The 14,981-nt window shown below is 37.5% G+C and overlaps 1 protein-coding gene across 1 annotated transcript in view; it reads left to right on the forward strand.

Annotated features, from left to right (window-relative positions):
* LOC111143394 (hook microtubule tethering protein 1) overlaps window positions 1-14,981 on the forward strand; it is a 68,320-nt gene that overhangs the window by 25,570 nt on the left and 27,769 nt on the right. Inside the window, exons 7-9 of the mRNA XM_022497100.1 lie at window positions 291-353; window positions 2,179-2,262; window positions 10,965-11,131. Of these exons, the coding sequence (XP_022352808.1) occupies window positions 291-353; window positions 2,179-2,262; window positions 10,965-11,131 (314 nt within the window). The remainder of the gene's footprint in view (window positions 1-290; window positions 354-2,178; window positions 2,263-10,964; window positions 11,132-14,981) is intronic.

Consider the following 14,981-nt stretch of genomic DNA (forward strand, 5'->3'; position numbering starts at 1 on the left):
TTCATCTTTTAGAACTTAGATTGTAATTTTTAAGTATATAGGTGTTTTAAATATATTTCTGTATTTCAAGTACACTTTACTTCTGATGTCCTCACTGATGTAACGGTTGAACATTGTTTTATTTAGCTTAAGCCTCTAATAAAATTTTTATTTGAACAATATTCTAAGGTTCATCAAATTATGACAAAGGAAAACTAACTGTAAAACATCTTACTCTCCTTTCAAGTAAGCCTATTTTTACTTCATAACATCTCTTTATTGTACTTAAGTTTACTATTTTAATTTCCTAGTTGATGAGTAAAGAAATATTGAGCTCTCCTACAAATGATGCTGTTGGAGAATTAGAGCAACAGGTGAGTATCTCAGTAATTGGGGAAAATGTTGAAAACAGTCATACAGTTGCTTGGCCAATTAATATCATAAGGCTTTCATTGGAGAACATTTACAAGAATATTTTTCTCCATGAAATTTAGGTTGTTTATTCTGTAATATCTCAGCTGAATATTATTATGCATTCCTTCATGACTGCAAGTAGTGTTGGTCTCCAGAATTTTTTATGCTCATATTCAGAGAGTTGAGTGACATTGAACTTTTCTTCTGAAACTTATAATACATATGTGGCTCATTCTAGATGGTTACACTGTTAATAGTAGACAATGTAAAAATTCTGATTTCTAATTTATCTAATAAGTTAATATAATTTTTGTCTTGTTGAAGAAACAGCTTCAAGACCCTGTGCTCAGGGCTCTTTTCCCTGGTTCTATGACATGCCTGTTTCACCTGGGCAAAAAGGCAATCTCCTCTGAAATGTAACCCAACCTGGGTTGTAGGGGAAAGGGTATAATGACAGGCAAATGCATCTAGTGCTATTTCTGTTGTATTTTTGAACATCTGTTTTTCATGAGTATCACCTCTCTCATGAAATATTTCAAAACTTTTTCTATGAAATTTTTACTTCAATTTAAACATGCCGTGTTTTTTCTAAATTTTTTGTGATGAAATTAAACAATATCCTCTAATATGCTGTGGTTTAAAGATTTCATAAGGAGTGTTCTGTGAAAGGGGAGGAGGTTAGCACTTCCTTTGACAAGGGTGGAGGAGGCCCTTGGGCCTGATAGCACACAACATAGTTAAGGCTTTGCCGCCTATTTCATGGCATCTGAGCATCGTTTCATTGTTGTTATTGAATCATTATGTTGTATACTTGAAACTAATATGATAGTGTATGTTAATGATATTTCAGTTTTTAAAAAATGCACATTGAACCAAAAAATTTTTTTTCATTAAGATTTACATAAAATTTTATTTCTGTGGGACTGTGGCCTTAAATATTAATGAGACTGTGTAAATATTATTGACAGAAAAACAACATTGAGACTCACTTGTTAATAGGTGAATTTTTAAAAAGTTTTTATGTAAAGTCCAGTTAGTTAACATACTGTGTAATATTGGTCTTAGGTGTACAGTATAGTGATTCAGCAGTTCCATATACCACCCGGTGCTCATCATGACAAGTGCCCTCCTTACTCCCCATGGCCTGTTTCACCCATCCCCCAACCCATTTCCCTTGTGGTAACCATCAGCTTGTTCTCTATAGTTAACTTATAAAATTCAAAGAACAAATAATCCAATTAAAAAATGAGCAGAAGACAAGAATAGACATTTTTCCAAAGAAGACATGCAGATGCCCAGCAGACACATGAGAAGATGTTCAACATCACTGATCATCAGGGAGATGCAAATCAAAACTATAATGAATGCCTTCTTTACTGCTACATCCATACAGTTGAGCACTGTTGAGAAAAGCACAGCCATTTGTTTGAATATAAATGCATGATTTCCATCCACAGTTAGCCCTTCACCATTGTTCTGTACTAATCAACACCTCCCATTACCCAAACAGCTATCTCACACAACCGTCTATTTGCATAAGGCCACTACCTTAAAATGTTCCTGCCGACCCTGAGTAGTCAGTTATTTATTGAGTGTCCCCTATGTGCCAGAGACACTGTGCTCAGTCCTTTTCTTATATTGTGTAATTGGCTTGGTAACCCTAGAAAGTTTCAAATGGAGACTTGTTAATACATTTGTGTAACCATGTTTAATATAGTGTGTATACGTCTATTCTTCAACTTGTGTCAAAACACATCTTAAGAATCAGGACATTTTGTGTTTCAGCTTAAAAGGGCATTGGAAGAACTTCAAGAAGCACTAGCAGAAAAAGAAGAGCTGAGGCAAAGATGCCAAGAACTAGATATGCAGGTGCGGAAAAGAACCAGTCTGAGAAAAAGGTCCTCTTTGCAAAGGTTTTATTGTAAATAATTCACTGGTAACGTGTTTTGGAGGTGGGGTTCCATTTCATGGAGGGCAAATTTAAAGTATTTGTTACAGGTTTGAATATTCAAGTATGAATTTCATAATTATTTTTCTCTAAGAGTTGAAAATTGCTAACTTTACTCCTTTGAGAAAATCATTTTAATTGTAGAATTTCAGGTATTTATATGAGCCTTTAGGTTCTTTTGTAAAAAGAAGAAATTAACATACCAACTGCAGAGAGTGTGAATATATAAGTGAGGTCATTTATGGAAGTATTTAAAAAGTGCTTGGACCCCCCCCCATAAATGCGAGTACCAAGTAAGCTTTGCTAACATGCATGTATCTGAACATGTGTATATAATTCTTGAGTTCATATGCACATATGTGTTGGCAAAATAAACTTACTATGAGAGACAGTAGTTAGTAGTGGGATAGATTGTCAAACCAGCCCACTTAGACCAGGCCATGCTACTAGCTGATTGTGTCCTTTCAGGCAAATTACTTAATTTCTTTATAGTTTAGTTTTCTCTTTTGAGAAATGATATGATGATAGTATATATCTCCAGAGTGATTATGAGGATTAAATGAGTTAATATATGTCAAGCACTTAGAGCAGGACCTGACACACGTAAGTGCTATGTGTGTTTGCATGTATTGTTATTGTTAAATGAAAATGCATATGCAAAAGTTATGCAGTAAGTCTTGAAAAATTATGCAAAAGGGTAGATGTACCATTATACTATGCTGTATGTAAATTGCATGTTTTTGTTCAAATAATGAGTTACATAAATAATTTACTCTCTGCAAAGTATGAAGACAAGGAACAAGGGTTGTAGTAGTATTATCCTTGCATGATGAGATAAATATAATGATAGGGCTGAGTAATATTTCTAATCCTTAAGGGCTTGCAAATAAGGAGAAGAGAAGGGATGCGGGTCAGAGTGACTCAGCTATTTAAGGCAGTGACAGCACTGGAATCCTGGTCATTTCAACCTTAACTTTAAAAAAAACCAGTCCTGTGTTTGAACAAAGCTAATGTTAAAGATTTTATTTATTTATTTTTGAGAGAGAAAGCATGAGTAGGGGAAGGGGCAGAGGGAGGAGGAGAGAATCTCAGACTCCTCACAGAGCAACATGCGGCTCGATCTCACCACCTTTATTCCTAGCCCATGTGGGAGTGGGGGGTCCACAGAAATCTTGATACTTCTCACTGCAGTCTACCCAATCAGGAGGGAAGCCACCTTTTGCTTCTTTCAGTTTTCTTTCACTGGACTGAGGAGGAGTGACTAAGAGCCTAGGGGACCGGACTCCCTTTTTAAGAAAAAACTGTTTTTTTTAGGATTTTATTTATTGACACAGAAAAGAGATCACAAGCAGGGAGAGTGGCAGGCAAGGGAGAGGGAGAAGCATGCTCTCTGCTGAGCAGGGACCCTGATGTGGGACTCGATCCCAGGACCCCAGGATCATGACCTGAACCAAAGACAGATGCTTAACCGACTGAGCCACCCAGGCTGACTCCTGATAAAAACAAAGGCTGTAGAGCTACATACTGCATTGGGGGAATGGTCTGAGGCCTAAAGAAATGCCTTCTTGGGAATGAGATACACTTTTCACACCCTGGTAGAAGGTATTTAAACCTCAGACATGAGAACATAGCCCAGGTGTTACAAAAAAGCATTGCCTGTCGCCTCACCTCACCCACCTCCTTCCCTAACCATTCACAAAACAGTCCCAACGATAACTTAGAAGAGAAGATATACTGGAACTTTGGTACAGTAGAGAGGGTGTCCAGGAAGTCTTCAACTACACTGAAAATATAGGGTGTCTTAAATGCCACTGAAGCATGATTTAGATGAAAAGAATAAAAGTATGGCATTGGTGCAAACATTTCAGGTTAAAGACCATGTAAAAGACTTTAGCCAAGCTTAGGAAATAAACTTTGCTTCATGTTGTGTAACAATTTCATAGGAACACATCAGTAAAACAGACTAGGTGGTAGAACAACAAAGTGAGGTTTAAAAAGAAGTTGTAGATTTGTAGAAACAAACCAGTGAATAATGTTGAATAACCTTATCCTAGGTAAGTTATTGAACTTCAAGAATAAAGGGAAAAAAGTACCTAGTCACTCAGGTTGAGAAGGCACACTGCCCGCGAAGACAAAATCAGTCTCCCCTACGACTTGAATGCCAGAGTATGGAAGTGCGGTATCTGCAGAGTGTCTAGGCAAGGAAGCAGCCCCGCACCTGGACAGAGTTCAGATGCAGACTCACGAGCCCCCCCCCCTTTTTTAAAAGATTTTATTTATTTGACAGAGAGAGATCACAAGTAGAGAGAGAGAGAGAGAGAGAGAGGAGGAAGCAGGCTCACTGCCTAGCAGAGAGCCTGATGTGGGACTCGATCCCAGGACCCTGAGATCATGACCTGAGCTGAAGGCAGAGGCTTAACTCACTGAGCCACCCAGGCAGCCCTCACGAGCCCTTTTTGAAGAAACTACTTGTTGACTCAGTTCAGTAGCACACGTTTTAACCGAAATAAAGAATGCAAAAGTGGAGATTTTCTGTGGTGAAAGATCTGGTGAAGATTGAATCCTTTTAAAGACAGAACTGTGTTGGTTCTGTGCAAATTACGGTTTTAAGTATTGGGACAAGTAAAATTCTGATCCAGGAAATGAGGAGGCAGGCCCCATAATGTGTACTTTAAAAAAAGAGAGCGAAATCTCCATGTGACATTTTGATGTGAAGTTTTGAGAAACTCTGATTTGGCCATCTGGTTCTGTTCTAGTCAGGATTATTATGGGGCCTTCAGACAAGTTCTGACGTGTTTGCTGGTGGCTTTTATTCTGCCTTTCCCAGCCTTTCTTCCTACCACCTGGCAGAGATAGGAAGCAATCCTTCACTTACTGCTGGAGCAGTGGCCGGTCATTCCTGCTCATGAGGAGTTAGAGAAAACATATTCCTGCCCACCATGGTACAAGATAAGTTCTGTCCAAGGCAGTGGTTCAGACTCTAATGTGATAAAGGGGAGCTGTAGCTATAGAATTTTGTATTTCATTCTTCTTAACTATGCAGATGGTATACAAGGATTAAGTTAAATCTGAGCGATATAAGAAAATGAGACTTTTTTTTTTAAACCTTTTCAATGTTTCTGTCCCTTGAATAACTCAGAAAGAGAGAGAGAGGGTGAGAGATGGCAAAAAAGGAGAGAAACAAAGAAATAGAAAAAAAACCAGGGAGGGATAAAGGCGGGTACACTATGAACCTAAAGAAAGTATAACCATAGGAGCTTGTTAAAGGAGATGTCTAGAACCCCCTACTGGACATTCTAAGGCATAGACAGGACGGTGTGGCACAAGGAATTTGCATGTTTACTGCCCCTTCCTTCAGTCTGTGGTTAAAGGTAGCTCTTAACACGCATTGTAAAACATGGATAGGAACCAGGTTGATTATACACCAGGTGTTGAAAACTAAATTTGCCCTTGTTTCTCTGCCTTCTTTAGAAGGTTCTGACCCATTTGAAAGAGCTACTTTTCTCTTTGTGTCCCACCCCCACCGTATGGTATGCTCCCATCAAAGCACCTTGAACATTTTCTGTTGCATAATTATTTACATTTCTACCGTAAAGATACGGAGGGTTTGAACTCTTCATTCTTTTGTGTATCTCAGTCATTTAGGATTGTACATGTTAAGTAATAGTCACTAAACTGCTCGCATGGCAAGGATGGATGCATGCCTTAAATTTAGAAAGAGAAGCTTCTTTCTCCTACAGTCGTCTGGAGACAGTTTTCCAAGCCTTTGTGTTGCTCATTTGGAGGACAGTGTCTGTAACCTGCCTATACTGCATTTAAAGACAGGATACTCATTTTTCTCAAGCGCACACGGAACTTTCTCCAGAAGAACACATACTGGGTCATAAATCAGGGCTCAACTAATACCAAAAGACTGAGATTATTCCCTGCATATACTCAGACCACAATGCTTTGAAACTGGAACTCAACCACAAGAAAAAATTTGGAAGGAAATCAAACACTTGGAAGCTAAAGACCACCCTCTTCTTCTTCTTCTTCTTCTTCTTCTTCTTCTTCTTCTTTTTTAAAGATTTTGTTTATTATTTGACAGAGAGAGAGAGATCACAAGTAGGCAGAGAGGCAGGCAGAGAGAGAGGGGGAAGCAGGCTCCCCACTGAGCAGAGAGCCCGATGTGGAGCTCGATCCCAGGACCCTGAGATCATGACCTGAGCCGAAGGCAGAGGCTTAACCCACTGAGCCACCCAGGCACCCCAAGACCACCCTGCTTAAGAATGTTTGGATCAACCAGGAAATCAAAGAAGAACTTAAACAATTCATTTAAACCAACAAGAATGAAGACACATTAGTCCAAAACCTATGGGATACAGCAAAGGCAGTCCTAAGGGGGAAATACATAGCCATCCAAGCCTCCCTCAAAAACGTAAAAAAATCCAGAATGCACAAGCTCTCGTTACACCTTAAAGAACTGGAAAACCAAGAACAGATTAAGCCAACCCCATGCACAAGAAGGGAAATAATCAAGATTAGAGCAGAGATCATTGAGATAGAAAATAGAGATACAGTAGAACACATCAACGAAACTAGAAGCTGATTCTTTGAAAGAATCAATGAGCTCAATAAACCACTGGCCAAACTAATCCAAAAGAAAAGAGAGAAGACCCAAGTTAATAAAATTGTGAATGAAAGGGGAGAGATCACGACTTTATTATCAACAGTTACATGCCAGTAAGTTAAGCAACCTAGAAAAAATGGATGCATAAACTTATACACTTCCCAGACTGAATCAGGAAGAAATTAACAACCCGAATCTAGTAATGAGACTGAAGCAGTGATCCGAAACCTCCCAAAAAACAAGAGCCCAGGACCTGACAGATCCCCTGGGGAATTCTACGAAACATTCAAAGAAGAAATAATACCTATTCTCCTGAAGCTGTTTCAAAAAATAAAAACAGAAGGAAAGCTTCCAGACTCTTTCTACAAAGCCAGCATTACCCTGATCCCCCGACCAGGCAAAGGAGACCCCACCAAAAAGGAGAATTTCAGACTAATATCCCTGATGAATGTGGATGCCAAGATTCTCAATAAGATCCTAGCTAATAGGATCCAACAGTACATTAAAAAGATTATCCAGCATGACCAGGTGGGATTTATCCCTGGGATGCAAGGGTGATTCAGCATTCGCAAATCAATCAATGTGATAGAACAAATCAGTAAGAGAAGAGAGAAGAACCACATGGTCCTCTCAGTTGATGCAGAAAAACCATTTGACCAGCTATAGCATCCGTTCCTGATTCAAACGCTTCAAAGTATAGGGATAGAGGGAACATTCCTCAACTTAATAAAATCTGTCTATGAAAAAAACCCACAGCGAATAACGTCCTCAATGGGCAAAAGCTGGCAGCCTTCTGTTTGAGATCAGGAACACGACAAGGATGCCCACTCTCACCACTCTTATTCAACATAGTACTAGAAGTCCTAGCAACAGCAATCAGACAACAAAAAGAGAGAAAAGATATTCAAATTGACAAAGAAGAATTCAAACTCTCTCTTCGCAGATTACATGATATGGATCATGATATGGAAAACCCAAAACCCCCCACTCCCAATCTACTAGAACTCATACAGCAATTCAGTAATGTGGCAGGATACAAAATCAATGTACAGAAATCAGTTGTTTTCTCATACACTAACAATGAAAACATAGAAAGGGAAATTAGAGAATCAATTCCATTTACTATAGCACCAAGAACTATAAGATACCTGGGAATCAAGCTAACCAAAGAGGTAAAGGATCTGTACTCAAGGAACTACAGAACACTCATGAAAGAAATTGAAAAAGACACAAAGAGATGGAAGAGAATTCCATGCTCATGGATCAGAAGAATAAACATTGTTAAAATGTCTATACTGCCTAGAGCAATCTATACTTTCAATGCCATCCTGATCAAAATTGCACGGGCATTTTTCAAAGTGCTGGAACAAACAATGTCCTAAAATTTGTATGGAAGCAGAAGAGACCCCGGATTGCTAAGGAAATGTTGAAAAAAGAAAAAACTGGGGGCATCACGTTGCCTGATTTCAAGCTTTACTACTGAGCTGTGATCACCAAGACAACATGGTACTGGCACAAAAGCAGACACACAGACCAGTAGAACAGAGTAGAGAGCCCAGATATGGACTCTCAACTCTATGGTCAAATAATCTTTGATAAAGCAGGAAAAAATATACAGTGGAAAAAAGTCTCTTCAATAAGTGGTGCTGGGAAAATTGGACAGCTGTGTGTAGAAGAATGAAACTGGACCATTCTCTTAAACCATACACGAAGATAAACTCTAAATGGATGAAGGGCCTCAATGAGAGACAGGAATCCATCAAAGTTCTAGAGGAGAACATAGGCGGTAACCTCTTTGATATTGGCCACAGCAACTTCTTTCAAGACAAAGGAAACAAAAGCAAAAATGAACTTTTAGGACTTCATCAAGATCAAAAGCTTCTGCACAGCAAAGGAAACAGTCAACAAAATAAAGAGGCAACCCATGGAATGGGTGAAGATATTCACAAATGACACTACAAAGGGCTGATATTCAAGATCTATAAAGAGCTCTTCAAACTCAACATGCACAAAACAGATAATCATGTCAAAAAATGGGCAGAAGACATGAACAGACACTCTCCAAAGGAGACCTACAAATGGCTAACAGACACATGAAAAAATGTCCATCATCATTAGCCATCAGGGAGATTCAAATCAAAACCACATTGAGATACCACCTTACACTAATTAGAATGGCCAAAATTAACGAGACAGTAAACAACAAGTGTTCGCGAGGATGTGGAAAAAGGGGAACCCTCTTATATTGTTGGTGGGAATGAAAGTTGGTGCAGCTACTTTGGAAAACATTTTGGAGATTCCTTAAGAAATTAAAAATTGAGCTACCCTATGACCCTGCAGTTGCATTGCTGGATATTTACCCCAAAGATACAGATGTAGTAAACGGAAGGGCCATCTGTACCCCAATGTTCATAGCAGCAATGGCCACAGTTGCCAAACTGTGGAAAGAGCCAAGATGCCCTTCAGTGGATAAATGGATAAAGAAGATATGGTCTGTATATACAATGGAGTATTATGCCTCCGTCAGAAAGGGTGAATACCCAACTTTTGTATCAACATGGATGGGACTGGAAATAAGTGAAATAAGTCAGTCAGAGAGAGTCAATTATCTTATGGTTTCACTTACTTGTGGAGCATAAGGACCAACACGAAAGACACTGGGAGATGGAGAGGAGAAGTGAGTTGGGGGAAATCGGACAGGGAGACAAACCATGAGGGACTGTGGACTCTGAGATACAAACTGATGGTTTTGGAGGGGAGGGGTGGGGATGGGTGAGCCTGGTGCTGGGTATTATGGTGGGCACGTATTGCATGGAGCACTGGGTGTGGTGCATAAACAATGAATTTTGAAACACTGAAAAAAGCATAAAATTAAATTAAAAAAAAAAGGCACTCACTTGACTTTAATTTCCTGTTACCAGTTGTCTGTGTCAGTATATAGTCTCATTCACATAACTGGGTTGATTTAATTATACCTATTGAAAAGATAATAATCACAAGACTATGTAGTAATATGTTGAAAGTCATAAGAGGTCAAAGTTTCATTTTTTTCAAACAGATCTTAATAAAATCACATATAAACTGGTCTTCTAAAGGGTTACAGCCTACCTATAAATTTTTAAAGACATTTTTAAATGGAAAAGAAAAAGGAGTTGCATAAAAGTGTAAGTAAAATAACAGCGTATCAGGTACTGATATTGATGTGGTTCTAAAATTACATATTTTTATCCATTTTAAAATGTAAGCGAACAGTCTTAATGTGCAAATGGATTTAATTCAGCTTTTTGTTATTGATTCATTAATGAAATAATGTGCTTGTCCCTGAAGGCATGATATGTAACTGATAATTTTCTACTATGAACCTAAACTAACTTTGTGCATAAATGTGTGTGTATTTTGGCTTAGAAGGTATCAACATCCTAATAGCAAATTTATAACTAAAAGGGGAACAAATTAATTTTTTAAAGTTTATCGGTACATAATTTTAGAGACTTAGAATGATATTCTTCCCAAAACTAGGCAAGCACATAATTTTGAAAATATTATCCTTATATGAATTAACTCTGTTTTCTCTGTATTAGTTAATAAATTAATAAATATAGTAATAAAGTAATAAAAATCAAATTATTTTGATTTTTTTGTTTGTTTGTTTGACTCAAACCTCTTATACCCAGAATTCCAGATTTGGAAGGATCCTTAAAAATTATCTAGTCTGGGGCGCCTGGGTGGCTCAGTTGGTTAAGCAACTGCCTTCGGCTCAGGTCATGATCCTGGAGTCCTGGGATCGAGTCCCACATCGGACTCCCTGCTCGGCGGGGAGTCTGCTTCTCCCGCTGTTCTCTCTCTCCTCTCATGCTCTCTCTCTCTCTCTCAAATAAATAAATAAAGTCATTAAAAAAAATTATCTAGTCTGATTGATCAAACTAATTTAATGGCTTAGTCGCAATTATAATGTGAACTCTGGACTCTAAGGTTTTTTGGTATTGATTCTTCTGTTTATTTATTTTTTAGGTGACTGCACTTCAAGATGAAAAGAATTCATTAGTTTCTGAGAATGAGATGATGAATGAAAAACTTGACCAGTTGGATGGCTCTTTTGATGATCCAAATACAATGGTTGCAAAAAAGTATTTTCATGCACAGTTACAGCTAGAACAATTACAGGAAGAAAACTTCAGGTAGCATTTTTAGTAAAAATCCCTCCACAGAGTTCTGTAAAACTAGAGCTGTAAAATCCTATCAACAACTACTTATTAAGCATTTTACAGTATGCTGTAGCATCCTGGAGCTTTATAGCATGCTTAGGACACTAATCCAGCTCTGAAAATACCTAATGGTACAGGTGGTTCCTGCCTTCACAGGGCTTGCAAGCTAGGTAGGCAAGTGGGATATGTCTATAAAATCAAAACAATTCAAAATAACTTGTAATAAGGGCCAAATGAAGGCCATGTGCAAGTGCAATAGGAGTTAAAGGGAGTGACTGCTGAGGCCTGGGGAGAATGGGGCGTTTCTTCTGGAGGAGAGGGAACCTGATAATAAATGGAAAAAACGGAAATCTTAAGCTAAAAAAATGCTTTCTCTTTTAACTTTTATGTTTCTTTTTTGGAAAAAAAAAATAAGATGTTATGCATCTTGCCTTTAATAAACATTGTCTCTTGTGTGCTTGCTGCTGAGCCTGGAGCTATAAGGCCTTGAGAGTAGGCACTCTAATTGCACTCTATGACTTTTTGTTCCTTCTTTTATTATAATATCAAACTTAAACACAAAAACAGTTGCAAGAATAGTGCAAAGAACTCCTTTATTCCTTTTACTCAGATTCCACAATTGTTTTGCAATGTTTCCCCATTCGCTGTCACTCTACATGTTCTTACGGATTTGCGTATTTTTTTCTGAACCACTTGAGAGTAAGTTGGAGCCATGCACCTTTATCCCTCTATGCTTTGGCATGTATTTCCTAAAACAAAAAGAACTCCCTTCTAAACCATAGTATAGTGATTAAAATTAGGGAATCTGTCATTGATACAATATTATTATCTAATCCATAGATCATATTCAAATTCCATTAGTTGTCTCATTGTCCTTTATGACTATTTTTTTTTTCCTGGTTCAGAATCCAATCCAGGATCATGCACTGCATTTATTAATGGATTCTAACTTAATGATCTATAAATCCGTAGCTATCATCATTAATTTAATGGTGAAATTGTCCCAGATTTGACCACTGGGAACCCTTTGAGTTGGCCCCTGTGGCCTTTCAACTGGTTACTGTCCTTCGAGCACTTTCTTACTTTCGGGTGCAACAAAATATTCTAGACTCATCTCTTCCTTTCCCTACCCTGCAGTCAGCCATTTCTTTAAGGATCTCTAATTCCTTTTATGGACGGTGTTGTTTAGAAACAAAGATCTAGTGCTCCACATGAGTTTTTCTGTCATTGCTTGTAGGCCATTTTAGTGTACAGAGCTAAGAATTATACTTGCCTGTGTTCACATTTACACCTGCTTGTGTTCATATGCTTATATGTACACATGTCTGCATCGGTTTTTATGTCTCTCACTGTGAACAGTGAGCTCATTTTGATATCTTTCATTTCAGTTCTGTGTTTTCGTGGTTCATTCTGATCTCCATTTCCATACTGGAAACCCCTTCTCCAGTGATGAGAAACCTGGCTCCCATTTTCCTCAATGTATTTACTCATATACTCAATCCCAAAACACATAGAAAGTAATTTAAGAATTGCTAACCTTACCTTTGTCTTAAGCAAACTATTAATAAGACTTCAGTATGTTTACAGTTCTTTTGCAAGGTAAGATTTATATATTAGAGATGAAAGTTCCTTTATGCTTTTTCTCAGTCAACACCTACCTCCCAGAGGCTAAGTACTCTTGTGATTATTTTTTACCATAGATGAGTTTTCTCTGATCTAGAATGTTACATTAACTGAATCATGCAGTATGAACTCCTTGGTGACCAGCTTCCGTTGCTCAGCATGTTTGTGAGCCTTCATCTATGTTTTGAATGTATCTGTAATTCATTATTTTTTATGGCTGAGTTGTATTCAAATATTTGGAATTATTCCACATTATACACACTTTTTAAAAATTTTTTTAAAAAGATTTTATTTATTTATCTGACAGAGAGAGATCACAAGTAGGCAGAGGCAGGCGGGGCCGGGCGGGGAGCGGGGGGGAAGCAGGCTCCCCGCTGAGCAGAAAGCCCGATCCATGCAGGGCTCAATCCCAGGATCCTGAGATCATGACCTGAGCCGAAGGCAGAGGCTTAACCCACTGAGCCACCCAGGCACCCCTATACACACTCTTTAGTTACCCATTTCCCTTTAGATGATGGGCATTTGGGTTTCCAGGTTTTAAGTAAAACTAGTCTGAACATTGTAATACAAGACTTTTTGTAGACATATTTTTTCTTATTTCTCATTGGTAAATATATAGTGGTATTGCAGAGTTATATAGTAGTTCTGTGTTTAATTTAAAAGACACTGCCTAATGTGACCACACAGTGGTCATAACATTTTATCCTTCCATGAGCAGAGTTTGCTCTTGTTGTTCTGCCTGCATAGCATAATTCTTATCTTTTTAACTAAATAGTTCAGGAAGAGTGTAGTAGTATCTCCTTAGGGCTTTAATTGGCATTTTCCTGATAACCAGTGATGTGATAAGCCCCTGTTCATGTGCTTACTAGAAATATATCTTATGGGGCTCCTGGGTGGCTCAGTGGGTTAAAGCCTCTGCCTTGGGCTCAGGTCATGATCCCAGGGTCTTGGGATCAAGCCCGCATCGGGCTCTCTGCTCAGCGGGGAGCCTGCTTCCTCCTCTCTGTTTGCCTGCCTCTTCACCTACTCGTGATCTCTGTCTGTCAAATAAATAAATCTTTAAAAAAAATATATCTATATATCTATATATCTATCTTACTTGGTGAGTTGTCTCTTCATAATGTTGACCTGTTTTTAAAATTGGATTATTTGTCAATATCAATTAGTTGTAGGAATTTTTAAAAATCTGGATGCAAGTCCTTTGTCAAATATGTGTGTAGTAATATTTTTTTTTTCACTCATTCTGTGGCTTGCATTTGCATTTTTTAAATGGTGTCTTTCAATGAGTAGAAGTTCTTAGATGAAGTCTACTTTATTGATATTTTTAATATTAGTGTTTTTGTGTACTGCCCAAGAAATCTTTGGCTACTTCCGTGCCATGAAGATACTCTCTATTGTTCTCTTCTAGAACCTTCACAGTGTTGTCTTTTACATATGAGTCTATAGTGTTGTCTTTTACATGTAAGTCTATGGTCCATCTTGAATTGATTTTTTTTTATAAAAATAGTGTACAGTCAAACTTTATTTTCCATATGGGTATTTAGTTGTTACAGTATCATCATTCAAAAGAATTTTAGTTTTACTCCACATTGCTTTGTACCTTTGTGAAAAATGATATAACCATAAAATTTGGGTCACTTTCTGGACTTTTTAATTCTTTTCCCTTTATCTGTTTGTCTTTATACCTATATGGTATGGTCTTGATTACTTTAGCTCTAGAATAAGCTTAAAATCAGGTAGTATAAGTCTTCCAACTTTGTTCTTTCTTTTCAAAATTTGTTTTGGCTATTCCAAGTCTTCTGCATTTTCATTTAAAATTGAGAGCTAGTCAGTTTCTATTTAAAAAACTTTTCGTGATTATGATTTAGGTTGTATAAAATTGATATCTTAACTATATTGAGAATTTCTATGAATATGGTATCTTCATTTATTTAAATCTTTAATTTGTCTCAGCAGTGTTGTGTTGTTTCCAGTGGAGAAGTCTTGTATGTGTTTTATTAAATTTATTCCCAAGTAGATGCTATTACATATGCGATTTAAGTTATTCTGAAAAGTGGCTGCAAATATGTACAAATGATTTTTTTATATATTGAAATTGATCTTTTATTTTGAAACTTTTATGTCTTATAAAGTTTCTTAGTTCACTTATTGATTCTAGTAATTTGTTTATGTAGAAAATCTAAGGCATCCTCAATCATCT

Source organism: Enhydra lutris, unplaced genomic scaffold (genome assembly GCF_002288905.1).
Source record: "Enhydra lutris kenyoni isolate GAN:26980312 unplaced genomic scaffold, ASM228890v2 scaffoldscaffold9, whole genome shotgun sequence".
Lineage (NCBI taxonomy): Eukaryota > Metazoa > Chordata > Mammalia > Carnivora > Mustelidae > Enhydra > Enhydra lutris.